Source organism: Lathamus discolor, chromosome 9 (assembly GCF_037157495.1).
Source record: "Lathamus discolor isolate bLatDis1 chromosome 9, bLatDis1.hap1, whole genome shotgun sequence".
Classification (NCBI taxonomy): domain Eukaryota; kingdom Metazoa; phylum Chordata; class Aves; order Psittaciformes; family Psittacidae; genus Lathamus; species Lathamus discolor.
Window position 1 is genome coordinate 8,594,373 of NC_088892.1, and position 27,935 is coordinate 8,622,307.

Sequence of the window (27,935 nt, forward strand, 5' to 3'; positions counted from 1 at the left end):
CATGTCCAGCCTCGCACGGAAACGCTGATTTACAACGAGCAGCTCCTGCCCTTCTCCCAGGGAAAGCCACGTTCCGTGTCCTTTCCGCGCAGCGCTTCCAGGACTCCCGGCGAGCAGGAGCGGCTGGATGAGCCTGCGCGGTGCCTTGGCGGACTCCCTCGGGATGGAGCCGCGGAGCGCGCTGCCCCGCAATGCGCTCGCTCCCAGAAGGGCCGGCCGGGCGCGCCCGGCCCCCTCCGCCCGCTCCCCCTCCTCCGGCAGCTCCGCCCCCGCGCAGCCACCGCCGCTCCGCGCCCGCGGCCCCCGCCCAGCGCCGGGAGGGGGCGCCACCGCCCTGCACCGACCCACCCTCAGCCAATGGCCTGCGGGACCGTCCCGCCCAGCCCCGCCCCTCCCTGCCCTCAGCCAATAGTCGACGGGCCCATCCTGGTCGCTCCGCCCCTCTCCTCCCCGCCTCTCGCCACTCGGCGGCCGCCGCCGCCGCGCCGGGACCGACCGCGGAGCCCCCGCCGCCGCCGCCGACCATGGTCCGCGCCGCGCCTCGGCCGCGGGCATGACAAGGGGGCCGCGCCCCGAGCTGCGCCGCGGGCTCCGCGGGGAGCCAGGCAAGTACCGCGCTGGGGCCGCTGCTGCCCCTCCCGCTCGGGCTGCGGAGCGGGGCTCCGGGGCTGCTGGGGCACCGCGGTTCGGACCCATCCCCGGAGCTGCCCGCCTCTGGCGGGGCTCCTGCGCACCCCCGGCGGGCCTGAGGAGCCGGGTCGGGAGGCGCTGGGCAGAGCGCACCGCCAGTCTGGGAGGAGGCGAAGGGGTCCGGTCGCGCAGACCGGCTACAGGAGGGGTGGGAAGCGGGGGGCCAGCTTGGCTCTGGGATGGGTGAGACAGGGAACAACCTGGAGATCTCCGCGGCAAGGGGCTCCCAGAGCTCCTTTGCTCGAGGCGAGTTCACGGAGTGGCTTTTCCAGAGCGGCGCCTCTGCAGCCCGCTGTCACTCCAGGAGAGCTGTCAAGTGCGCGTTACTTGGCCGTCCTGTCGGGTCGCGGCGGCAGGCAAAGCTGTGCTTCTGGCACTGCGTCGTGGCGCTCAGTCTAGCCGAGTAGGGAGGATGCTGGTGGGGAAGAGGTGCTCAATCTGTGCTGAACGGCAGCGGCCCTTGGTGACTTTTTTAAATGCAACAGAACAAAGAACAGAATATCATATTAGCGTGGGGCTGGCCTGAAAGAATGGAAAATGAGAGGAGAAAACTGTAAACGTTATTCAAAATGCCAGTCTGAAATTCTCAAGCGAATCATCCAAGACAAACAGTAGCTGAGCGGAGCTGTTTTCTTTGCAGGGAGTTTCCACTGGAATAAATAGCAAGTTCTGTTCAAAAAATTAAAAAAAAAATAAAATAAAAAAACCTGCAAGGAGTTGTAGTGCTCACAGGGCTTGCCAGGGGCTGGAGGGTGCCCGCAGCCAGAGAGATCCTTATGGTCCAGAGCGATGTTTTGTTGCAGCTTTTGCTGCCAGTTCTGTAGGGACACTCACAGTTTTTACCTGTGGGCCCTACCTGTGACAGAGATGTCTGGTTTTCACTTTAACTTACCACAGGATCACAGAATCTTTCATAGAATCATAGAAACTTCCCATCTTCTTCTATATTTAGAACATTCCTTAACGTTTTTTTCTGACTAGACCTCTCTGCTGATTCTTTTGTGTAACCCAGACAAAGCGTTGCTGTGATGTCCTAACTCCATCTAACCTAACCTGCAGAGATGGAACATGAGGGCCTTTAGCAGTATGTTCTTTCCCTCAGCATCGTGGCCAGTTGCCAGCATCAGCAGCTGGAGCAGTAGGGTCACAGACACCTGATTCCACAGGAGCATGGAGCTCCTAGATGGACTGTGTTCTCTGGGATGCACAGAGCACCGTCAGGCACTGCACCTCATCCTTGCCAGTGATTTCTTCAAGGACCTGGTCATCAGTTTGTCCAGCATGACTTCAAGATAATTAAGCAGTTGGTACTTGATGGGATATGTATAAAGGACAGTGTTCCTTGTCATGGGACAGCTCTAGGAACTTGCTGAGACCTGGCGCAGCTCACACCCAGCTGCAGGACAGTTCTGGGTGCAGTTCGTGGGCGCCTGGACTGGTACTCTTCAGGGCACGCCTGAAGAGAAGTAAAGCATTTAGTTGTGAGCCAGAGAGGAAGTTGTCAGGAGGCCGTTTTGATGCGTGTAGACCTTTTAAACCTTCCCCTCAAGGTTTGCAGCTAAGAGTTCTCTGAGATCTCCCTGCCCATAGAGGCACTTGGCTTGATTGGGAAGGTCATTGATTTAACGCCCTCTAGTGACGGTTTAAATCCGGACATTGATTCTTTTCAGGAGGAAAACAACTATTTATTGATTTGAAAAGATGACGTTTTCTGAAAGCAGCTTCAGGGAATCCCTATCAAACACGGTAGCACGCTTTGGAAGGGTGCACGACCTGATTTTGGTCAGGTATCTCTAGCCATGGAGACATAATCACAGTTTCCGCCTCCTTTGCAGACTCTCGGGGTGCTCAGTGAAGGTCTTTCCTTCGACAGCACTGGACACAATTGCTTTCTCTTGACTTGCCTTCAAGTGCTGCTGCACTTTAGGTTTTGGCTGAACCCACATGTAGATTGCTTAATGTGGCTCTGGTCTAGGTGAGCTTGGCATTCACAGAAGGGACCATTTATGTTTCTTGGTGCTTCACCTTTGTTCATTATAATTCAGCTAGGCTGGCTCCAGAAATGGGAAGTGTATGACCACGTCTTTGCAGAGGAGCTAGCTCCAGGGGCTATCACTCCCTTAGGTTGCACCCAAGGGATGCAACTCAAGCATCTGTGCAGTCCGACTGGTTTTACTTCATAAGAGTGGGAGATGTTCAGGAATGTACCATTGGTATGGTTTCTCTCAATTAGCCTGAAGATGTAGTGGATGTTTGTTCTCATGACTAGCCATGAGGGATCTCAGATCCTCTCTGGTTGTAATATGGAAGATGCTGATTTGCAGCTCTGATGTAGACATCCTTCTTGTGGATCCTTTCCTAGTCCCTTGTGGACAGCATTGCACCAGCATGCCAAACTCCAGCTTTCTGCCTGCCACAAGTTCACCACCCCTCTGCTGTTTCACCCTGTGTCACACCAGCACCATCACAAACACTCCCAGGCTCCAACTGTATTTGTTCGGTTCACCTTCATCCACATATTACTCACTCCTCAACCCTCACCAGTGCCACCATGATAGCGAGTCAAAATCAGATCCGAATCTCTAACAGATCCAGATCTCCCCAGCATATCCGAATCTCTAACAACACCTACAGCACCACTCAGCCACTCATGCTGTTACTTGCCTGTGTCCTGCTTGCAGCTGTGTACAGTCACACCTGCATCAGGCTGCACCATCTCAAATGAATCTGAGAGGGTGCAGTCCGTCAGTAGCCCACTGGCAATGCTGCTCAAGAGACAGCCTGTATCCTGTGGCTGTAAGCCGATGTGCAGGGGTCACATGGAGGTGGTACTAAAATACGGTACACATCTGATCTGCACGGCTGGTTTCTCAACTAAGGCAGGAAATCTGCCTTGCCAGCTCCCCACCTCTCCATGTGCTTCTGGTTAGGGACCTGGGGATGCTCTCTTTGACCTGTCTGTGAAAGTGTCATCAGTGTGAGTCCTTATGGCCTGGTAGAGTCAATAGCAAGTCTGCTTAACAGCATATTTCAGCCAGATGTTGAGACTGTGGCAGTCGCTGTGATTTAAAAACAAACAGAAAACCAATCGACCCCGCTTATGTTCAGCTTCCACTTCTCCGCATTTTCTCCTGTGGGATCTGGCATAGGGATGGGTGCACAGGGGAGCAGGGGATCAACCCCTCTTTCTTGTCTCCACCGTGCTGCCCTCGTCATGTTCCCCTGAGAGCAAACGGCAGGGCAGATAAGGGCATGAAAGTTTCCAAAACCTGGTGCCCATAGTTAGCCCCTCTGAAAACAGGGAGGGTGGAGCCCAGCTTGTGGCGTGTGAGAGAGAAACTGCAGCAAAACAGGATGTTTTTGTGACTTCAAACGTATTTTTCATCATTCCTATTGAAAGGTTTGGTTTGGTTTGGTTTGGTTTGGTTTGGTTTGGTTTGGTTTGGTTTGGAAGTTGCCTGCTGTGCTTAGTGGGAAATTTACCAGTCAAAGAGCTTTGTGCATGTATGTGTGTATATGCAGACGTGCGTGCACGTGTTCACATGGGGGGAGCAACTGAAGAGGCTGCTGTTCAGCCTCAGGAGAGTTTTCTACCTGAAAATTAATGAAACCAATAGAGATTGACAGCTAAGAAATGAAAAGTACGAGTTCTATCTATGTCGTTCTTCTGTTGATCTTGCTGTTTTCTGCTCTGAACGCCTCAAAATAGGAAAGATTCTATCAAGCAATGAAGTGTTTATCAAAGACCCACAAAAATGCTCCTGACTGGAGATATCAGTTTACACATAAATGTGTTCTAAACTGAAGTAATGGGAAATGAGGCGTAAAGGGCAGATTAGGAAGCTTTTGGGACCATCTGTACCTCATAAAGTGTCCTGTGTTTGGCCTAGTTTCAGTTTTCACACTAGCTCCTGAAGGGGTTAAGGCAAAAATAAAAGGAAATACTGGGAGAAATGAGGGCGGGGACTCATGTATGAATCAGAATAAGTGCCTTTAAATAGAGCATCTCTTGGAGTTTTCCACTGCCTGTCCCTTCAGGCTGCAGCAGAAATAGAGGCATAGAGAGGAGCATCTCTGACAAGCCCTTTGGCCGCTTGCTGTCCCCACTGCCAGCACAGGTTGGATGCTCCCAGGAGAAGATGCAACCTCTGTCTCATAGTGCTTTCTTTCTGCCCCTCTCTCCCCAGGGTTAAAACACTTGCCTGACCCCAGCCTGTGCCCTTGCATGGGATGTGAAGAGTCATTGCACTATCTAGCCTTTGTCTGGGTAATTGGAGGTGCCCACTCTTAAATCCGAGCATCTGCAAAGCACTGGCATTTATTAACTTCAGTGGAATGAGACATTTTCTGCCTTGTTTCCTCCCTTTGGCTCATCTGAGTTTCTGCGGTAGCTTGCAGCAATTGTTCCTCTAATTATAACAGCCTCATGTAAGGAACCTTATGTGAATAGTTTGATTCCACTGCTTATCTTTTTCAGCCTCTTGTGACATCAAAGAACAGGGCCATGTTCTTCAAAGCCACATGACTTGCATTAGTTCATAGCAGGAGCATTTTACTAGAAGAGTGTGCATATTGTCTTTGCTAGCCTCATTTGGCAAACTGCCCTCTGTCCCCGAGGTGATTTGATCTCTGAGCTCTTCAGCCTCCATGATTAGCTTCTCTCCTCCCTTCCTCAGTCCACTGGCAGCTCTTCAGGTTTTCAGGCCTCTCCTTCGCAACTTCTTTTTCACGTGGGCTCAGCTCACATAATGCTGGTCCCACCTGCCTTTCCTTTCTTGACCTTGGCTCAGCAGTGTCTCTCTCTCAGCCTCTGTCACTGTTCAACCCTTCATGTCTTTCTGCAACTCCAAAAGCTGTCGAAAATGTGTAACTGTTTAAGCCAAAGTCCACTTTCATTTTCCCAGCTCATGGAACTTCAGACTTGCAGCTCCACTGGAATTCATGATGTTTGCATCTTCATTCGAGGCTGGGCTGCCTATTTGTCACTGCCATCGACTGCAGAATTCTGTAGGATTAAATCCTACACAGCACAAACCTATCGCAAGTTCTGAGGAGGAGTTTGGCAGGGAATGTTCTAATAAGTGAGTTGCCCATCGTGATGCTGCCAGGCAGATGAGCAAGCAACAGAAAGAGCAAAATGCATTTCATGGTGTGTATGCTAGCAGAGGTGCTGTTGATTAACCCGCTCTTCAGCCAGCCAGCTCTGAGAATGCCATTTAACAACCCTAAGTCTGTATAATGCTAACAGGATGCTTATAAGGCATAAAGGGATTAATGTTCAGCTTTAATGAAGCCCAGATGCACAGAGCTGTCTCTTTTCAAGATCTTTTCCATGGGCAAGCTGCATTTAGTTATTTAATCATTGTAAATAGATGAGAAACACCAGACCTGCAGTATGCACTAGGTACTTACAGGCACCAAAGGCTGCTGGCAGTTACCTGAACGGGGTCACCCGTTGACCCTCTGCCTGCAACAACATCATTTGTAAGGTGGGAACTTGAGACCTTTCTTGGGGAGCACAGTTCATGCACGTGTTTGCATTAGGGCTGGGGGAAGCTAGCTTGGAAACAAGCCTCCTCCTTCCCTAAGATAGAAAGCCAAGGTGGTGAGTGTCAGGGGTGTGTTGGTGGAGCACTAGCAACTTGGCAACTTGCACTGGATGTGTGTCCGGGGAGAGGTGAGGATTCATACCACAGTGTTCAAGTAGAGATTGGCTGTCTGCTTAATGGACTTGGAGAGTCACTGCCTCATAATCAGGTTGTAGTTTACATTTTCTCTTCCTTGTACAATTTATATCTTCCTATATCACACACTGAGGATGGGTACTGTGCATGTTTTGCACTGGTAGTTATCTCGGCCCTAGCAGGGGTTGGAGCAGCACACTCAAGTTCAGAGACCCTACCTTGGAAAGGCCAAAGTAATTCTGTAGCTGGGCAGACCCAGCTGTCTATGAGTTTTTAATATTTCATATGGCAGGAGGAGTAGTTTTGAACCAAGAGAGAGGAAGAGAACAGGATCATTTTAAAGACACGAAGGAATGTGTTACATTTTTCTGTTCCTCAGGTTTGGCTGCTCTGCAAGTTCTTCTCTTTGCCAAAGCTCAATTCAGTGAACTATTTATTTGCATTTTTAAAGAAAGAGCATGATTCTTCATTTACTTTGGCCTCAGTGTTGAATTTTTATACTGTGAAACCCAGCAAGTTCCCTTCCAATGTTATATATACATCCAACTTTACAACAGAAACTTCTACCCCAGAGTACCAGCCTGAATTAGACAGTTTAAAGGGCTTTATACAAGTGTGTCCCCACTGATTTCCCCCACGAGTCTTATCAGTCGTCACCCCATAAATGCTTGATGCTATGCTTATAATCAGACCATACCACAGCTGGATGCTAGAGACCATCTCTGTGTGTAGATTTACGCAGAGGTTTTCTTTAGAGCTATAGCGGCAAGGATTCCTCCTGAGAGGTTCCTGGGGTAGCTTTCAGCATTGGTTCAAAGGAAGGAAAGGGATGAGGAAAGAGTCCTATCAATGCATACAGGGGGAGTCTGTTGCAGTGGGTTTTCACCATGGGAATAAACATTGCAGGAAAATCCCAATAGGTGGCAGCTGTTTGTTCTAATCCACTGAACTAAAGTATTTCAGGTTTATCAGCCCTGGACGTCAGGACTGAAACCAAACTGTGAGGACCTCCAAGAAAAAGGTGAAGAAGCTTTACAGAACAAGGTTTTACTTTCCCCACCACTTTTGGCCTCCTGTGCTAGTACTAGAAGGGGGACGGGAAGTGCTTCCGCTGCCAGCTCTCAGTTTAACACCAGGCCAGAAGCGCAAAGTGCAGAAGCGTTTCTAAGTCAACATCAATATTTATTGATCTCTTTGGTCGCCATCAACTGGCAATTTGCTGTGCTGGCTACAGAGAAGAAACTTGCGTTTGTATCACTCAAAGCTTTTCAAATTGTGCCAAAGCATCAAAGACTTTGTCCAAGTACACCCTTCAGATGCTCAGAGCCTGATCCTGCGCTTCTCTTGCAGTTGTCCCAGAATACAGGGGCACCCCCCCTCCTGCTGAACCTTCAGATTAGCAGAGAAAAGGCCACCCATGGATGAATTCAGTAGCAGTTGTCCATAGCTCTCCCAGATTCTGTCCACCATCACTGTGTCACTGGGCTGAGGCTTGGCAATAGCAGAGGGGTTTTATTTTTGTATTCATTTTTTATGCTTGTGTTTATAGCGGAACAACTGAAGAACGGGAGCTGTGGCTTTGTCTTCCTGCTTAAAGCTGTTGGGCCCCTTCTTAGGTACGTCTCCAGCTGTCTGAGTGACAGTTAGGGGTTTCACTTTGGTTTAGGACCCCAGGTGGTGCTGCATCAGGGGATCAAACCCTTGTGTCCATTCCCAGGCATGGATAGTCCTGGTGGAGGACAGTGCCATGTGGGCAAGTCTGTGCTCAGTAGCTGGAAACACAGACCCAAGCCTTGACAAATCCAAGCTTCCTGATCTGGGGTCCAGGCCAGTGTCATTTAAGACCATTACATCAGCTGTTCAGAAGGACTCGCTTCAGTAGAAAAGAACTCTGGTGCTCCAGGAGGCAGCAGTCCCCTCCATGCTTTGCAGGACATCCTCTCTCATTACCATCCACTGTGGGTGCTATTCCAGACTCCAGAGGAAGGCAAGCCCTGCAGGCACAAGTAAGCTATGGGAGCAGGGGAAAAAAGTGACCTGGAACAGATGAGTGTGAGTCAAAGTAGTCCTCAGCCACCTCTGAGTGGAAAACCCACTCAGCCTTTGGCAGCCGAGAATTGCTTCTCCCAGTCCCCCTTATATGGGACGTTATAAAACAAACCAGCAGGGCTCCATTTCTTGGAAGGGAAAGGAAATGTTTCAGATGGGGTCCTTGCAAACTGATTTACTGCCATCAGGCTCTGCATATGTGAGGAAACGTTTGAGTTTGGTTGGAGCTGCGTTTTAGCAGTAAGGGAGAGGGAAACAGCACTGAAACAACATGGGAAAACGAACGTGTGTGAAATGGCTCAGATAAATATTTACACCCAGCTTTCCTAGCTCTGAGTTCACTTTAAGCCCTGCCCTGTCACTCCGAAGGGACTCGCATCCGCAAGTAAAACACTGGGCTGTGGCCACCCAACATTGTTTTGCACTGCTTTCTCTGATTAATTAGCCTGATTGTGGATCATAAGGAATTGAAGGGGTTAAAGTGGTGGCAGGACAGTTAAAGATTCTCCCTAGCATTTGGAAGGGAATGTTAGTGCTTTATCATATGTGTGTGCTGGCGGAATTCACCCCAAAGAGCTCATAAAACAGCTGCATTTTTAATCCTCTCTTCTGGACGCTGAATTTTCACCCTCTGCAAAGTGAAGTAGCACGAACTATAAAATATAAATGGACAGACACACGTGTCCTTACCTAACCATGAAGGAATATGGAAAAACAAGCCTGGATGGATTGGAATAGGGTCGCATTAGTCAGAAAACGGAATGGACTGCCAGAGCCTCGGGGTGGCAGGAGGCATGGGGCAGTTAGTGTGGCGTTAATTGGGCTGCATAAGCGGTTAATACTGCTCCCTATTAAGTGGGGTGAGTCATCTGTGTGGGCACATACAGCGGTGGGCATTCCTTTAGACACATAAGGTTTGCTTCTCTTGCGTTATTCACCTGCCCTGAGATGTCTCTAGGGCAGCCACAAGGGCCTCATGTACCACAGGGATATTCATGTGGCAGCTCTTTGGGAGCTGGGAATGGGGTGGTGTCGCAGTACAACAGGAGAGCTGCCTCCTACAGCTGCTGAAAACATTCCTGTCCCCGGGATGAGAAACCTGGCGGCACTGCGGCTGCATGCCATAGGCTGCTTCATCTTCTCCTGGCCGTTCTGTGTAGTGGGAAAAGGCCCATCTGATGTCCTGGTGTGGAATATCTGACAGCTTTAAAAGCTGGATCCAGCTCCTTGGGCAGGCTGAGTCCTGAGGAGGAAGGTTTGGGTCTGCTGCCTTGCAGACCCAGGCAGAGATTCCAGCTGGCCAGGTAATGATGCATTTAACACAGTTCCACCTCAAGCAGTTAACTAGTGGTGAGGTTGTTACAGGAAATACTCCAAATTGCACAGGAAAAGCAACACATCCAGCCCTCTACCCTGAGATTTCATGTGCCTTCTGGCAAAGCCAGACCCTGCCGTGCTTATACTCATGGTCGTCTTATGCGCTCTGACTTGCAGGAAACTAAGCGCAGGACGGACATGGGAGATCCCGTAGGAAACCTGCTCCCCCTTCCTCTAATCAATCCTCTCATGAATGTTTTCATCTCCTGAGTGTCTCGCTCTGTCTACATCTGCAGACTCGCTCCCTCAATTACAAGCCTTACAGCACATGGCATAGGCACTACAAGTGCGTCTGCTCACATCATTCCTGTTGTCTAAAGTCAATAGGCGCTGCACTTCTAGAGATTAAATTTTTAGGCATGGCATGATTTGTGTATGTCTTCTAAAGGCATCTAATGCTTGAATAGCTCTGTTACTTGTCAAACCTTTCAAACTAGCGCTCCACCAGGTTAATTATTGCTGTTACTCTAGTAGCAGAGACACAAGGCTCTTTCCTAAATTAATTCATTGTGTAGGTATTTCATGCTGCAACCCCAGCTAAATTCATAATGTTGCTATACAAGCAGTGTATACAACTTCCCCTGAGAGTTCAGTGACCTTGGCCTGGCTCATTTCCCACATTGCATGAGTATAAAGCTACTGACCATAGTGGATCAGCATTGATTTACCCTAGCTGGGGATCTGGTTGTCTTTACTGAACTCTGCTCAGTACTAGTGGTACTTGGCAAGGTTTGTGACAGGCTCCTGTCCCCCAGTCTCCCGTTGAGATGCCCCTAGAACCTTCCTCACTGCGAGCATCAGAGCTAGGGGTGTTTGCAGCCCATCACTCAAGGTCAGGTTCCCCTGGCACTGCTGGTGGAGTTACTTTAGTGCTGGGTGAACAGAGCAGAGGGAGGCAGGGGAGGTCTGGGGGTCCGATGGGAAGGAGCTGCTCCTCTTGGAAACTCGTTCATACACAGCATGGTTTTGGAGCCTTCTCCCTGTCAAGTCATGCTGGCCTGCCCGCCTGGCAGTGAGCTGGAAGGAGGCTGATTAGCAATGCCTGATCATGATCACCATCACAACAGCAGATCTCTGCTATATATAGCATCTTCGCCTAGCTAGGAACTGGGCAAAGATGGGGAAACCAGGGGGGCAACCAAGCCACAGCCCAGGCTTTTGTCTAGAACTCCAAATGCTCACCTTTTAAGGGACACTTGGAGAAGCTGGAGAGGTTTTTATCTTACTCCAGTTGGTAAGCTGGCCAGGGAATCAAGGCTGAGAAGAAAACAAGTCATCTTCCAAGGAGCGGGTGGCATGATGCAGGATGGAGTGTAGCTTTTCAAGCCAGTATCACCCAACATCAGGCTGGCAGAGAGTGTCCAGCACGTCAGGCTGTGGCTGCCTCCCAGTAAGGTGACACTGATTCTCTGCAATGGATTTCCCCATTTGGGGGCAAAGGGGAACAACTGCAAGGCAGCAGCTTTTGGAACCCCTGCTAGAACTGCTCCTGGGTGTGGGGTCACGTTCAGGTTTGTACGGTTCCCCCAATGGCAGATGAAGTCTGGGAGCAAGGAAGGAGGAAACAGCAGCCATGCAAAAGTGCACTTTTCCCTTAAACTCATTTGAAGTGCAGATCAACGTAACATGGCAGGCCCAGCTGATTTCAGTTGGTGTAACCTAAATGCCTGATTTCCTTTTATACAGTGAACAATTTCCCCTTCTCTTGCTTTGACTCCCTCTAGTTGGGTTTTCTAACTAGAAATGCAGCTGCAGTCTTACACAGGCACTTTCTAAGAGCATCCTGCACTCACGTGAGCAAGAGACGTACCAGAGCAGGAGGCAGAAGCATCTCACATTATCTCATTGAGATACTTCTGTAGGAATGCTGCTGCTACTGCTAACATAAACTCATTACTGGATGGAGAGCAGCAGCAGTTGTTTTCAGAGGGATGGATCCAAGCCCAAGCGATTGGTAATTGTTTCTGTACTCTTAACTGGATTCTTAAGTGGTTTTTTGAATGTTGCCTGAGAGCTAATAACCATGTGCTGCATTTACACAGGAACTTCTGCTCTGTCCCACTAGACCACTGAAAAAGGTGCCTTTCCTGGGTTCGCTTGATTAATAGCAGTGATCAGCTCTCTGCTCTGGGACAATATACCAATACTGTGATGAGAATATTCATAGGAAGAGAGTGTTTCACAAGATCCATCCAAGAATTATGACACTATTGGTGTTACTGGCTCTGATCTGTGGTGCTCCAAATAATCAGAGACGTCGTGGCCTGTGTTTTATCCTTTCTGGCTGTGCCTTGAGCAACATAAGCCTCCATAACTGATCTGAATGGCAGCATGGAACTGACTCAGAGTCCACTTGTATGATTTGGGGTTTTTCAAAGAGTATGTGATAACCTTTCACCATCTTCACAGCTAGAAGGTGCACTGTGTCTAACACGGGGAGAACGACAGCGACAGCAAAATGTTCCACAAGCAAGAGTAACAGAATGTGGCAGCTAGGAACACTGGGAAGATAAGATTTCCCTTGGAAGTGTGAGCTGGATCTGTGCAGCCATACTAGCAACACGTCGGTAGGGTCGCTCCATTCAGTAGCACGCAAAGAACTCCTGGTGAAGCATCAGCAGGCTGAGAATAGGGGTAGACCTAAATTAACCCTCTCTATATATTTGGTCTTACTGCTTTTAACCGTCTCTGGGTACAGGGAAGCCAGTGTCAGGTCTGTAGTGTGAAGTTGATCTCATTTCCATATGATGGTTTGTAATAAAATGCAGCTTCAGACTTCCTTAAATCCTGTTTGTGATGGTCACAAGAGTCAGTGCAGGGGCTTGTTGAACAATCACATTGGAGAGAATGGAAGAGGAAATGCTCAAGCTAAATTCAGTGCTTTTTGGGCAGCTGGGCTTTTCCTTCACCACACATTAGACACTGATGGGTGAATGTCCCAGATCTGGAGTCACGTCTTAATTTGTAGATGATGTCCATCTCCATCTAGCAAGGGACAACAGTAATAAAACCAGTGCACAATTCCCCCATTGTCCAAAGAGAAGGGAAAAGATGGCTCTCATTCCTTGGTTCAGCAGAGAGCATATGGGGTTGAAACAGACTGACTGACTAATCTTCCTTGCTGTGTGTTCAGTCCTCATGAAGGACATCGCCACTATGGACTGCAGGTCAGTATGGATGTACCTGGCTAGTTTTAAACGTGCTAGCTAGCCCTGTTTCCTAGCAGAGCCTCTGCAGAGCTTCATCCTACTCTTTCTACACTACCAGTTGTTTTCAGACTGGTTTTCAGACTCTCTTTCAGTGATGACGAACCTAAGAACCAAAGCAGAACTATCCAGGAGCCTTCTTGTGTGTGTTTTTACCCTGGAAAACAAATTAATTGAAATTAATTGAAATTAATTGAAAGCAGATTAATTGAAAACAAACATTTTATTGAAGCACTCTGCTTTGGAAGAGCCTAATAAATTTAATGCAGTAAAATGCAGTGAGGTCTCTGAAGGAAAACTTCCTGCCACACAGGATCTTAAAGCTTCCTGCCATACAATTTTCCACTGCAAACTGCCCTTGATTCATGCCAATTTATGCACCCAGCCCCATGGTTTGCAGCTTTGCAGCATCCCTATTATATGGATTAAGCCAGAAATTCAGAGTCCTGTAGATCTGCCACAACCGCTCCTTGGTGATGTTTTCCTCCTGCTTTGGGTCTGGAAGCATCAGGGTCCAGCATCCATGCCATCAGAACCTACAGTCTCCCATAGCATCAGCAGCTTGTGAGTGACAGAGACGTGTTTCCTTGCTGCTTTGCACTGATCAGGCAGCTTCCCACTGCTGCGAGCTATGTGCATGAGTCTTGGCATCGCTCAGTAGATTCTACGGTTAAAGCAAGCACGTGGTGGCTTTGAAACACAGCACATCAGTGTTTCTGAAACTAATATTTCAACTTAAGCTTTGCAGAAAAATTGCCCTATTAAAAATATTATGGTTTGATTTCTGAATGTGACCTGAACCAAACAGCAGCATTCCCATGCCACAGACACTGCAGTCAACCAGCTAGTGACAGAAGGAAGATCCCTGCTGTTCTAAGCAGGTGCCCTTATATTTCATCTCCATCCCACCTTAACTGTCTGAAGAACAACATTTAAGTGCAGAGGTCAGTGGGGGGAAAAATCGCTCTCCTGCTGGCCAGCTGAGCCGATAGTGTAGGCCATACATGGGTTTGGAATGAGGGGCATTAGACTCACAACCTGCCCAGTGCCAAGAAATACACAGCTAAAATTGGCAGCTCGGAGATGAGTAATGCACAAACATGGTCCAGAGTGTTGCAAGTGTTCGAGCACTTCCAGAGTATGTTGGGTAAACGAGTATCTGTTTCCATGGCATCAAAACAGCGCAGAGATTACGCTGTGTCCCTTTGGTGGTTCTCTGATTCCAGTGCCTGGTTAATGTGAGCAGAGCTGACTTCCAGCAAAAGCACTCCCTGGCTTGGACATGGAGGAGCAAAGCGAAGGATCCAAAAGGATGAAGGAGCCCCAGGGTGTGCACCAGCAGCTGCCCCCTCTGTGCAGTACCAGCTTTGCTCAAGCACAGCCATTGGGCAGGAAGCTCCTGCATGGTGTTTCTTCTGTGTAGTGAGATGAGAGGGTTTTCTTTTGCAAGAAAAAGCAGTTATCTGTGAAATTATGCCCATTGGTTGTGTTCCCTCAGTAAGGTGCCACTCGCGTGATTTTGTGACTATCATCTCAGTGATGTCCCGACAAGGATACTTGACTGGCTAGAGCCAAAAAGACTTTAGGTGGGGGCTTAGAAGGCAGTTTTCTGGTTTGCTTACAGTCTGCTTGGGATCAGGCAGTTGGACCTCTGAGGAACTGATGATGGAGATAGCAAGTATGGGGAATACCTTATTCCCTGCAGTCACAGCATTTCACTGGAAACCCAAAGTTCTGTCTTTGTGAGACTTCCACGGGTAGTCCAGTGCCTGCTGGAAGTGGTGCTGGTCCTCACATTCCTCTGGAGAAGTGCGATGGGTGGGCAAACGCAAGGCTTCTTGGAACACATTGATGCCACCAGTCAGATACAATCTGAAAGCGTTCCTATCGGTCAGGAGAAGAAATCCACCAGTGCTGGCTCTCTGGTATCTCCCCTGAAATTTCTTCTGAGTCAAGTGTCCTCTTACACTACACTCACACCATTAATGTCATTGGTGCTCTTTACCATGTTGTACCACAGGGTAGGCTAGTTTTGGGGTGGCTAAAATGGTTGTTTTACCTACAGTAAGGTTATTATGTGCCATAGGATTCTTTGGCAAGGAAGATACTATCCATGTGCAAGGTTTTGTTACAATACCATTCAAGATGTTAATGCAGTACCCCCGGCACAAAGATGCATCCAATCGCCCTGTGTGCCTGCTGTATTCATTGCAGCTGACAGCCTGCCAGGGCTTCCCACCACACCCGTCCCTTCTTCCTGCCCTGAGATATTGCATGACTGATGCTGTGCTATGTTCTGTAGGAACATTTTATCCTATTAAGGCACCTCTGGAAGCCAGATGTTCTGTTTGAGGAGGGACTTTCTTTTTTTTTTTTGAAACAAACATTTTTGAGCTGATGTTATTTTTATTCCGTTCTCTCTGTGAAACTTCCGAGCACAGATCTTTGCTTGGCAATGTCGTATCAGGGAATGAGAGAGAAATTGCTGCCCGTCTGTCGCTGTCAATATATATACTTGTACAGAAGGAATCTACTTAGAGGGCACTATTGATGTTGCAAAGCTAAATATTAGTATGTTAGGAAATCACTGTATTAAACTGTGCTTGCAGTCCCTCTCCAGCTTTGAGTTACGTGATCTGAAGTGTGGTAAATCACTTCCACCAACTTTTGAAGTGGTCACTAATGCCCTGTCCTTAATTTCTGGGATTCCTCCCATAAATCCCTGAAGCCAGGCTTGTAGCCATGCTGAGCCCATGTAGCTCCAGCGAGAATGAGCATGAACAGTGCCCTGGGCCAACTTTTCTGGCTGCTCAGAAAAATCAGGTCTGATGTGTTGAACACGAGGCAACCAAGTTCACTGTGATGACTTTGTTCTTCACCTTTCTACCTGTGAAATGAGGATAATAACTTCCTCTAACGTCATGTTAGTGTGGTTATGAGATACAGAGCTGTAATAGCATTATGTAGTGAGAGATGGGACTAATGAACTTGCATGAGAATGAATATTTCTGCATTCAGCCCAGAGTTTGAAGAAGATATGGTTAATAAATGGAACATGCTTTCTCTGTAGGGCCTCTTCTCAAACAGCAGCACTGGTTGCCTTTATTCTTTGGATATTCCATATTTTGATACATTCAGAAGTCAAAAGATCAGGGATTCTCAGCATACTGTAAACTTCCTGCTCCTTAAAGCTCTACTACAGGCAAATGCTGAAATCAGAAGTGAACTGTGCAGCCAATTTTGCCACGTTTATTAAGCAAGAGCCGTTGCTGTAAGGATTTTTCTTCCACATTGAAACCTGTCATTTTTCTATAGCACAAAATTCATTATAGCGAATAGAAGAAGACCTTCATGTGTATATGTTGACTGGGATGCTTATCACGTCTAACTCACAAGTCTCACCATTACAGTCACATCATTTGTGTGTTATACAAGACTTGGTGGCCACGGCTGTTCAAAAAGGTACAAGTGTCTTGAGGTTACATTACACGGAGAGTGGCCTAATAACAGGCTATTTGCTGAATCTGGAGATGTAACTACTAAACAACCTCATCCACTCCTTAAGCCTATATAATATGGCTCCCTATGTATATACTGTTCATAGCTTTGTCCAGTCTTAAGTTGGATTTCTATACCTTACCTTAACAAACTGTCCCATGGCATGAGTATAAGGAAGTTTTTCCTAGCCTGTGGTTTTTTTCTCTGCCTAATTTCATGTCATAACTTTGAGCTTTGGCTGTGAAAACTGGAAGCATTTCAAGTTAGGAAAGCTTTAAGTGTCCTACATAAAAGTGAGAGTTGACAAGAGCTTTTATAATAAGGAAGGGGAGGGAGGTGTCTGAAAACACAGATCACAGCTTTCACTGCTGAGCTTTCATGAGTGTTAACTAGATAAAAAGCGACCTTGTAGAGTGCAGTGAGCAGATCTGCTTCCAGGGTGGCCAAGCTAACTGGAATGTCTTTTTGTCTTGCAGAAGATGAAGCCCATAGTCCAAAGAAGACGATCTACCCCTTCTGCCATCACTAAAGCCCTTGGCAAGTCAAAGTGCCATTCCAGGTAGAGGAAATACCTTTCTGACTCCTTTTTCCACCTTTCTGCCGACATCCTGCCTGTGCTGTGTAGGGTGGCATAAGCTCAGGATGTTTGGTGGGAGAGCCATCAGTACCAGCCATCCTCCAGGACAGTCACATCCCTGTCAGATGACAGCAGCTTTCCCTAGCTACCAGCTTGGGTGGTGAAAAGCTCCCTCTCTTGCCTGCCACTCCGGAGCCATCCAGTGCCCTACTGATGCTTTGCCCCTGCGGGTGTAAAGCACCAGGAGAGCCAGCAGGTAGAGCCAGGTACAGACATGCCAGACATTCATCTTGCTGCATTCCCACCCATCAGGGCATGGGAATTGGGTGAAGCATGGTAATATGAGCATCATCCCCATGGACCTGTCTCCATGAGGTCAGCCCCATAGGATTATAAAGGGCAGGACTGATCTTTGCTTGGTTGTTTCCTGACCAAGTTATGTGGCTTCGTTGTCATCGCCCCCACCCCTTCCTAAATTGCACTAAAAAAAAGAAGCAAAGAGAAACAAATTCTTGACTTTATTTGGCTGGAGAATATCCTCCTGAGGGAGGGAGGCTTTAAACGCTTCTCATGACGGATTGCTATGGAGGGAGCTGGTACAATGCCATCTTTGCTTAGGCCACCAGAGTACTGGGGAGATTTTTTGGCTATCCTGCTGTTGTGCTTACAGAGCTGTGTGACTCCTCCAGCGTTAGGAAACACACTGCTGAGACTGTGAGGTGGTGTGGCTCCCACTGCTCAACTGACGCACATGGAAAGCTTTTAATACCAAGTTTAAAGGTGATTTAGCTTCTCACTTGTAAAAGCAACAGATGCATAAGCCAAGAATTCCCTTGTTAGTGGCTGTGGAGAGGTGAGGAGGGAAGAGGGAATTTCTCCTTGCAGCAGTGAGGGTGTTCCTGTGGCGGTGGGATGACTTTAAAAAGCAGATGCTGGCTTTGACCTCGCTCCCATTACATCATGGGATCACTCCCCACTTATGAGGCCAGCGGAAGCTGAGTTGTGACTAACCATGTCAAAAATACTACCTGTAAAGCTCATGTGTTTTTTCATATGTGTAGGGACTGCCCTCACACTATAGTATTGGGAGCGGTGGGGGGAAGATAAGTATCTCTTCCACATGTGTCTTCCAAAGCAAGATACATGGCTTTGTCTGTGTAGAGACAGGAGGATTTGTGAGGGGTTTTCTATCTACATGACTCTAAGGCCATGTCTCAGAGGTTAACTAATTCACTCAGGGTCGGGCATGCAAACACAGGCTCTGAACAAGGCTCAGCGAAGAAATGTTTCTTGTTCATTCAGCACAAACCCACCTGTAGAGCCAGGACAGAAGCAGGAAATAACTATGGGACCTGTTGTACTGCTAGCCACTGGCAACCAGAGCCAGGAGCAGCGCAGAGGAGGGTGCTGAGAGGCAAGCGGGGAGATTAGCATTTGGCAGAGCTATTCCAGCTGGGGAGAGCATAGCGAAAGGATCTGGTTCAATTCCATTGGTGTCTTCTTGATTGCAGTCAACACGCAAAAACCATTGTGGTTGTGGGGAAATGGTCAGCATCTTTGTCTTTCTCAGGAGAAACAAGACGCTGGATTTCAGCCAGGCAATCAGATGGCTGGAATTAGATGGGTACGTGCAGTTTGTTTTCTCTGTGCTGCAGCCCTAGCATTGACAAGCAGCTCAGAATGGATGGAAAACATGTGCAGAAATGGTAGTCCCTCCTCACACCAGGCTGAGCAGTGCCACGAGCCATGCGTTTTCCGTGAGTCATAGCTCACATGCACGTGTGGGAAATAAGTGTTCTACCTGAGTGAGAAATAACTCAAAAAGGAATGTTCCAGCAGCTCAGCCTCCCCAGATTTGGTGTGGGCGTGTAGGCAGTTTTCCATCTGTCTGAGGCTGATGAAATTAACTGGGCAGAGGCAGGCAAGTGCAGTTCAGAAGGGAGAGCAATAGGGGCAGTGCTGGGAGAAGCATGGGGCTATGAGGCTGTTCCAAACCAGTCGCCTCTCTTCAATCATGAACCTGTGTGAGAAAAGCTTCTGACAAAGTCTTATGATTTTTCTTCCTTCCCTAGGGAATCTACCCTTTCCTCTTCCCATTCAGACAATGGGCTGCCAAGTGGGGTGTTCAGCAGCCCAGGCTCCACTTTTGTCCTGGATGAGCGTGTACAGCTAACTGTGGGCCTGCAGACCCAGGAAAGACATTTGATCTTGTTCAGTGATGTGCTGGTCATCGCCAAGTCCAAGTAAGAGGAATTCACACTCACTCCTCTGCCGCAGTATGTGTTGTTAATGTTAGGCTCTGAGCTATTTGTGGAGTGGGCATCAAAACAACTCTTCTTTAGAAATGTGGATCTAAAATGTGGTGCTTCCCCTTTCCCCCTCTAGAAAGTCTTCCTGGTATTAATGCTTTGCTTTATTTTCCTGAAGGAAAAGGTTGTCTGGTTTTGCCTTTTCCCTTATGTGGCTTCTTGAAAAAAACAGTATAAGGGCATGAGCAGTAAAGGGCAGAAAATTGATTCCTGGCCTGGCTACTTCTGCCACACATAAATTAAGAGCCTAGGTAACTCCAGCTATTAGCCTATACAGCAGTTAGCCTAAATCACCATCTACCTGCATGTGGCTGTAGTGAATCGCTTGCCCTAAGCTGTCCCACTGCAGCCACCAACCCCAAAATCCATTTGCATCTCTTGTATTCCCTCCATATGCCCAGACATTTAGTTCTGGGGAGGCTTGTTGCTGTCACCGCATCTCGTGACTGGAAGGTTATGATCTGGTCTAAGAAATCCATCATTTGACTTGCAGGTCCTCCTCCAGCCTGAAGCTGAAGAAGCAAGTGCACCTGAGTGAAGTGTGGACCGGTACCTGCCTCAGCGAGGTGACAGAGAAAAAGATGTGTCCTGAGAATTCTTTTGTCATCGGCTGGCCTATCACCAACTATGTCGTCACCTTCAGGTACCCCATCAGACACCAGACCTCCCTCTGCAGCCTGTTAAGTGAAATGATGACTGAGGCTGTAGGGCCCTAAACTCTACTACAGCCCTTCTCCCCATTGAGTAGAGGACTTCCACCCCCATTAGACAGTGTGGTAAAGACCTGGACATTGGGAGACGGTCATCTTAGAAAGGTACCTGCAGGTTGGTCCCTGGGAGCCTTTTAGAGGACCAACAGGGCTTGCAAGTGTTGTTATAGGAATGGCTAAGCCTGCTGCAGAATATCTGGATCACCACCAAATCTGCCATAGCAAACCAGCTTGTCCCATCACATAACTTACAAGCATGTTGTTTCAGCAGCTGCCAGCAGCCATTTCTGTAGGAGCTTAGCCCCAGTTTGAGAGATTTTCATTATGAAGGACAGGTTAGTTATGTCAGTGAAACTGCCGGGTTGCCTTGTGTCAGGATGAAAACCTTGATCCGCTCCTCATGTGGCATGGGCAAACCCTCATTCTGCACGATCTGCCAGGGTGTCCCAAGCCCACACAACAAACTAACTAGAAGACTAGAGAGGTTCTTCAGGATGGGTCTGCACACAAGCTGCCCAGTCCAGAGCTCTCTTAACCCTTGCTAACCCCAAAACTAGAAATGCAGGGGAGCATGGAGCAGGCTAAAGAACAGGCTCTTCATATCCAAGTGCCATCTCAAAGGCTGTCCCAGTGTTGTGCCTGAGCTGATAAGGCTCACCAGAAAGCAGATGAGTTTTTTGTTACCTGGAGCCTGGCTAAGCTGAACCTAGAGCTGGCGTACCCACAGGGAGCTCAGCTGGCTCAGGCATCTCCACTTCATACTCTCTTCTGCAAAGCAGAGGGGTCAGCGATCTTCAGGGTCACCCCATCCTCAGGGATGCTGGCACCCCTTGGAATTTGTGCCCCACTAGATGCTTTTCCTTCTGTGGGGCAGCTGCCTTGGTGGAAAAAAGAAATGGGAACCATCCCATGGTTTCATACATGCTGTCTCATTGTTTACAGGGGTCAGGATGGTCTCTCCCGTGTGATGCGTTCCCAGTTAGGATTCATCCTCTTGACATGCAACTTGCTGTTTGTGTCTTAGTCCCAGCTGAACAGCAGTTCCATTTCCTTCACGTCACTGAGACCTGGGTAACCCATGTTGGCAGCAGAAGCTTCTAGGAATGGCAGACTCTGGGAAGGAAATAATAGGAGAAAGAAAATAGCAATTAAAGGTCACTGCAAAAATAATAAGGGCCTACAAGATGAGTTAACTGCAGCATCACAGAAAGACATTTGTTCCTTATCTCAACACTCACCAGCCTGGGCAGGAAATGTAGTCCAGGTTGTTTCTGGAATTTTTTTGTTATTATTATTTTTGTCACTTGTTAAAATAGGACGGAGGCAGGAAAGGCCTGTGCTTTTGTTCCAGGGCTTTGCAGGAAGGAACTCTGACTTGCAGCTATATATAAATGAAACTGGGTAGAGTTTCCAAAGGCTGTTACACGCTCAGCACTTGTTTGATCATCTGCCTCCCTTTTTATCTTCAGCTCAGCTGACGTGAAGGAGCGATGGCTGTCAGCATTACTGTGGTAAGTGACCCTCCTTTCATCCTCCTCCTGGGTGGTTCCTCTACAGTCCCCAGAGACATTTGTCACTAGGTGCCAAGTTGCCCTCTGATTTTCAGTACATGAAGCTCCTGTCCGAACAGTGCACCTTAGAAACCTGAATGCAGAAGCCCTGCTTGAAAGCAGAATTAGTGTTAACAGTCCAGAAAAGATGAAACCCACTAGAAGATAACGTTGATGGAGCACCCTTTTTCCTTTGGAGCTAGAGGCTGACTTTGCTAATGACTATGGAAATGGCACAAGTGTTACTGATTCTTCAAATGTTGGGGTTTTTTTTTGATTCAAGATTGTATTTGGTGGCATCTGGAGGCCACACTTGTTTCTTTTTCATGTTATGTTTTTGCATGTTGTTTCCACTAACATCTCCAGGCAGAAATGTTTATATGGGTACAGAGAGGGGAAGAAGCCTCTTGGTTCGTGAAGAATAGTAATGGTGTTAAGGATGCTGGAAGGTGTTGTGCTAGACACATGTCTGCATTAAAGTACTGTCATGTGGGGTTTTGCTAGTCTTGGGCCTCAAATAAATAGGCCATTAAGAGCATGTGGCCACACTACGAGCATTGCACATTATTGTTACTGCTGTAATTAAACTGTATTTATTACAGTGCCAAGGAGCAGGTCCCTTGGATCTCTAGGATCCTTCTTAGGGTCCTTCTCAAGTTTGGTTAGGAAGTTATATTCCCTCCCCTTTGACTTCCAGGCACATCAATGAGGTAAAACAGAATGAGTATCCGAAGAATCTATCGCTTCAGATCTTTGTGCTGGATGCTGACAACTGTTCTTCTGTAAGTAAAACTAAGAACCTGCTCTTCAGACCAATGGTACGTGGAGGGCTGTGGGGCAGGGGTGGGAAGGCAGGGCTGTGGGGCTGCTGCTGCCACCTCTGTTTAAAATTCAAGTCCCATGGAAAGGTTTTAGAGGGGGTGCCTCTGGGCAGCTGCATCCTTCCCACTGGAATGGGCTTCAGTTTTGGCTTAGGAAATGAGGAGGTAGCCAGACCCTTACCAAAAAGCATTTGGTTTTTAAGGTTATTCTTGGCCTCTCGCTTTTTTACTCTTTTCCTTCTGCTTCACTTGGTAACTGTGGTTGAGTCTGTGGTTGAGTGTCCAACCATTCCTATTTTCAGTGTAATAAGATGAGGAAATTGGTCATGAAAGAGTTGCTGGTGTGTTCTGAATTAATTTAGACTGGAATGTGCCCCAGTCTCTTCATATTAATAGCTTACATTTCTAGGCTTCATGCCAAGCTTGGCCGGTGACATTTACTTCCTGGGTACTCTTCCCTCAGAGAGCAACCCTGACACTTGTGTTTTATTAGCCTTGTGCCATGTTCACCTTTTGGAGTGACAGTGGCACTACGGTCAGTCAAATACTGATGTGACCAAATACAGCATCTGAACACCACCCACATCCTGTGATTTCTACTGGACTAAGTCTTTGGATAGTATAATAAACCTATGATATAAGAAATAGTGGAGAACAGTTTTCACGATGTGTAGCCATCGCCTTTAACAGTGCTTCCAGTACAGCTCTTCTAACCATGAACATTTAGTAAAGACAGTCAATAAACAGATACGTGACATTTCCCCCAAACTTTCAAGCTACAAGAAGCTGCAGCCAAACCTCATCCCTTCTTATTAGCTTCCTCTGTTTTCCTTCTTTCCTTTTCTAGACTACCACAGTCAATGTGTCCAATGTGGAAACTGCAGAGAGTGTGATGAAGAAGACCCTTGAGCAGCTTGGACTTCCTGTAAGTGGCAGTTGCGTAGTCTGCGAGGTCTTAGCTAAAGAAGCTGGCAACATCCAGTTGACAGGACAGTGCAGATGTGGAGATGTGCTGTAGCTAAGCAGTCAGGCATTAATACTCTCTGGACTACAAGATGAAGCAATCTGTGCGAGTGCCAGGTATTAGAAACGCAGACATGCTTATACACCTGCATTAAATTCAAACCCTGTATATGGAAGTCCATTGGATTTCAGAGGACTTGCAACCCAGCATTAGGATTGAGTCAAGCTTGTCAAAGGCTAATTAATGAAATGATACACTGAACAAAGCGGTGATGTTATCAGATGAGCCTTGCCCATTGCAGTGGTCCAGCCGTGCCCATTACAGTGTGTAACAGATAGCTGTGTACCTCTGGCTCCTTGGTCTGTTCAGCCCTTTGATGCTGTGCGTTGCTTTCTGAGGGCAACCTCATGGACCCTCACCATGGCCCCCTTTACCTAATGTTTTTCTCTTCTCTGTTCCTCCACCTCCAGGGCAGGACAAGTGAACACCACCTCTGGGTGATCTCAGGAAAAGATGACCCTGCTTACCCTCTCATTGGTAAGCATTTAAACTGCTGCTTGCTTCTCGGACAGATGGTGCAGCCATTGCTCTGACTGTTTTGCCTTATAACATACTGCTTAGTTATGCTGAATGAGTAATCTGCATTAACTCTGCGTTATGTTGTTAGGTTTTCAGTGATAACCCCATAAATAAATCCCCAGGCTCTCCAAGGAAGTTTATACATGTTGGTTTATTAAAGAGATCTTGCTCCAAAGACCATGTTCTCATAATAAGACTGTTATTCTGGGACTCTTTAGACTTCACATTTATTTTTGGGTGGGTTTTGATGTTTTCCAACTCATCATGACACATGCTTAGTTTTTGTATCCATCCAATACATACTAAACTGTTATAATAAGCCAACTCCTACACAGAGCAATGCTTAGAGTATTTTGTTAGTGCAGTGGGGCCCATAAGCCTATTAATAACAGCATAAACCAAATTAATGCGCTTTGTTGTATGATGTGCTGGAGAGCTGCTAATAAAGGGTGGCTGGCTGGGTTTAACTGGATGAACTTACTTGTAAAGCAATGATCATATGTATGCATAGGTGTGCCCTGGCCTCTTTAGGCCACAGGTGGAGGTTTTGAACAACATTGCTTAAAGGCCCAGCTGCAGTAGGAGCCGTTGGATGTGGCTGCATCGTCCTGCCCAGATGTGGAGCTGTTTTCACATAGCTCTGCATCTTTTCTTGCTTTTTATACATCTCTCTGCTCAACAGGGCATGAGCATCCTTTCAGCATCGCATTGAGCTGTATCCGGGACTCTGCTGACCAGCAACAAGGAATCAACAATAACACCCTTCTGGCTGATGGGACAGAAGCTTCTTTCCTTGATCAGCTCCCAAAGGAAAAACAGTGTCAGTTTGTTCTGAAACCCAGGCCCCAAGCTCCAATGCAGCTGAGGAGAGGTAGGGGCTGCAGGAGTATGTTACAACCCAGCAGAGACAGCTACATTCCATGGCAATGCCAAACTCTTCCTAACTTTGTATACATATCCCAGAGTCATTCTCATACCTGAATGTATGCGTAGAGGAAGAGATTGCAGAGAAGCTAAATTTGTTTGTGAAAATATTCAGAATTGGCTTTCAGTCCTAGATTAGCTTTCAATTGCAAGCCATTCTTACACTGCACAGGCAGCAATGTTCACTGAAGAACAGTGATTGAATAGAAGTTTTGCTGATTTCTGGGCGATGAACAAGTGTTTTCACTGCTGTGTATTACCTGACTGTCCGCATTTAGAGCGTAGTTATCAAACAAGTGATGGTAGAAAGTCCTTGCTCAGCCGGACTCTCTGCCTCCGCTGTAGGTCACTCACTGGCCAATAGAAGGACAGACAGATGTGTAATGAAGGTCTGTGTTTTCTTTCAGAGTCGCTGCAGAAACACACCAAGAGGAAAAAGTCCTTGATTGACTGGGCCCTGCGCCGCAGCACCAGCACCCCCACGGGCAGCCCTCCTTCACAGTCACCTACCACCCCACGGAAGCTCTTCGGCCTGTCTCTCTCTTCTGTCTGTCCTGATGGGATCCTTCCCAAGCCAATCATGGTAAGGAGCAGCATGGAATGGTTGTCCTGACATAAACTTTATGTGTTTAGCCTAGAACTTAAAGCCACTTGTGGCATTTATGAGGGTTGGATGACGAAGACCATCATTTGCTTGTGATGCAGATCTAGCTCAGTTACAAGAGTAAAAGCATCCCTCTCCTGTGTAATCCATATTGCTTCTTGCAAAGGTGTCCATCCCATTTCAATGGTTGCCTCCAACCAGGTCATTACAAGTTGCCAAGGGGCAATGTCAGTGGACTTATGCCATAGTCTATATGCTGCATAGCTTAGACCTCACTCACTAATAGTCCAATGGACTCACACTTGCCCCAGGATACGTGTACCCACATCAACTGTACTGGCAACTTAGCTGACAGGCTCTTGTCCCTGGTTAAATCATGACAAATCTCTTGTATGTCTGTCCTCTTCCTGTACTGACTAGGTCTTGTTATGTTATAATTATGTGAGATATAACACAAACAAACTACAGGGTAAAGTGTTAGGCTCTTAAATACAATTGGGCTTTTTCTTAGGATATGCTGCTCCTGCTGTACCATGAAGGTCCCTCTACTAGGGGCATTTTCAGACGTTCTGCCAATGCCAAGACTTGCAAGGAGTTGAAAGAGAAGCTGAACTCCGGAGATGATGTCCAGGTGGATGGAGAGTCAGTCTTTGTGGCTGCAGCAGTCATCACGGTATGTTTGGCCAAGTAACTCAGCTGTCTGGGCTAATAGTAACTTCCTTCTTTAAGGAAGCAACATGAGTCTTTATGGGTAGGAAAGTTTGAGGAAGGTATAGAAAGCATTTTCCCAGCAAGAGACATTCTCATCTGATGGCTTGGACCATCTATGTGCTCAAAGGTATGTCTGAATGAGTGGTGCTTGCTTTCACATGCAGACACATGCAGTGGCCTTCAGGCCAGTGTTTTATTTTGCACCTCCCTGTACAAAACAGCCTTCAGCAGATGATATAGCAACGTCTACCTCCAAGATAACCATGGCATCTATACAGTGCCAAATAACATGTCAGAGTCTGGAGTCAGCAATTCAGATGCTGCACTAATAAGAAACCCTTTGGCGGCAGCACAGATGCTCTCAGTCCTTTCTGGACACCCAGAAGAGACTGCAGGGAGATATGAGAGGACTCACGACATTTACGTTTTAGTAAGAAAAAGCCTATCTTTTACAATTAAATCTGGTCAGAAAAATTCAGACACCTAGAGTATCAAAAACCATGCCCGTCTCTTGCTCTTGATGGCCTAATACAAAAAACAGTTGACTGGGAGGATGTTCAGGCCCTTTCCAATACAAGACATACGTTAAGTTGTTTAATAGTCACCTGAGGGAAAAAAAACAGCAATAATCATAGGTGAGAAATCTTTCAAACAGAACTATGCACAGCCATAGGGATGAGTCCTCTGCCTGCTGCAGTAGAGATGAGTCCTGTCCTGGAGAAGGGACAGGGTACAAGGGCTGCAACACAGTCCTGCAGTGCTGCAGTGGAAGAGCCCTGAGGAGGACAGCTTGGTGAAGTGGGGAGGGGAGGAGAAATGTATTTGTGTCATGTCTTGTTTTATCTTGTGCTTAATATGAATAAACAATGACTATATGCATCGTGAAAACAAAGTAAGGACTTCAAAACTGACCAGACTGCTCTGCATATATATATTTAATTCAGGATTTTCTCCGAAATATACCTGACAGTGTTCTATCCTCAGACATGCACGGACTGTGGATGGAAGCTGTGGACACAGAAAATCGGGCACATAAGATTGAAGCTATCAAAAGGTTTGTAAAAGCCTTTATAAAAGCTTCTTTTGGTGGGAGAAGGGGGAGCACACAGCCCTAAGCATAGACTTCATCTTCTGGGAGATGCTTTGGCAATGCTCCAGGCCACAGTAGAGCTATTCTGATTGCTGGTGTCAATGGTCAGAACGTTTTCCTTTCAAGAGTCTTTTATGAACATTGTGAACATTTCTGACCCCCCCCAAAAAATGTCATTAGAAAATTCTTTTCTGATTACCAGTTCAAGTTACCAGAACCAGCATGCTGAACAGGCACAGTAACTCAGCCACCAGGAGCACACCAAATGTCAGTGGAATTAGATCTTTATCAATGGTAACTTTTTTCTTACATGCACAAAATAAAGCTGATTATCTTATTGGCCATTAGAAGAAATATCCCCACCAGGATGGTGACTGGGACCTTGAGAATGGCTTTACTGCCTTGAAGCTGCTGCCCTGAGCAAGAACAGTCTATCAGCATCCTGTAGGATATGCAGTATATCAAACCTCCTCCTGTCGGTGGCTCGGCTCAGTTTTTGAACCTGACAGTTTGGCCTGGGCCTCCTTTCTCCATTATCTCTATAGCCTGAGACACAGGCAATGGCTTTGTCTCGTGTGCTGCTGGCCTGGAG

At 47.4% G+C, this 27,935-nt stretch overlaps 1 protein-coding gene across 1 annotated transcript in view; it reads left to right on the top strand.

Annotated features, from left to right (window-relative positions):
* Positions 1-484: 484 nt before the first annotated feature.
* LOC136019400 (rho GTPase-activating protein 20-like) overlaps positions 485-27,935 on the top strand; it is a 32,987-nt gene continuing 5,536 nt past the window's right edge. The window contains exons 1-12 of the mRNA XM_065689561.1: positions 485-605; positions 16,981-17,063; positions 19,154-19,324; positions 19,884-20,033; positions 21,570-21,611; positions 22,348-22,432; positions 23,319-23,396; positions 23,906-23,972; positions 24,697-24,885; positions 25,346-25,521; positions 26,054-26,215; positions 27,198-27,307. Coding sequence (XP_065545633.1) covers positions 16,984-17,063; positions 19,154-19,324; positions 19,884-20,033; positions 21,570-21,611; positions 22,348-22,432; positions 23,319-23,396; positions 23,906-23,972; positions 24,697-24,885; positions 25,346-25,521; positions 26,054-26,215; positions 27,198-27,307 — 1,310 coding nt within the window. The 5' untranslated portion in view covers positions 485-605; positions 16,981-16,983. The remainder of the gene's footprint in view (positions 606-16,980; positions 17,064-19,153; positions 19,325-19,883; positions 20,034-21,569; positions 21,612-22,347; positions 22,433-23,318; positions 23,397-23,905; positions 23,973-24,696; positions 24,886-25,345; positions 25,522-26,053; positions 26,216-27,197; positions 27,308-27,935) is intronic.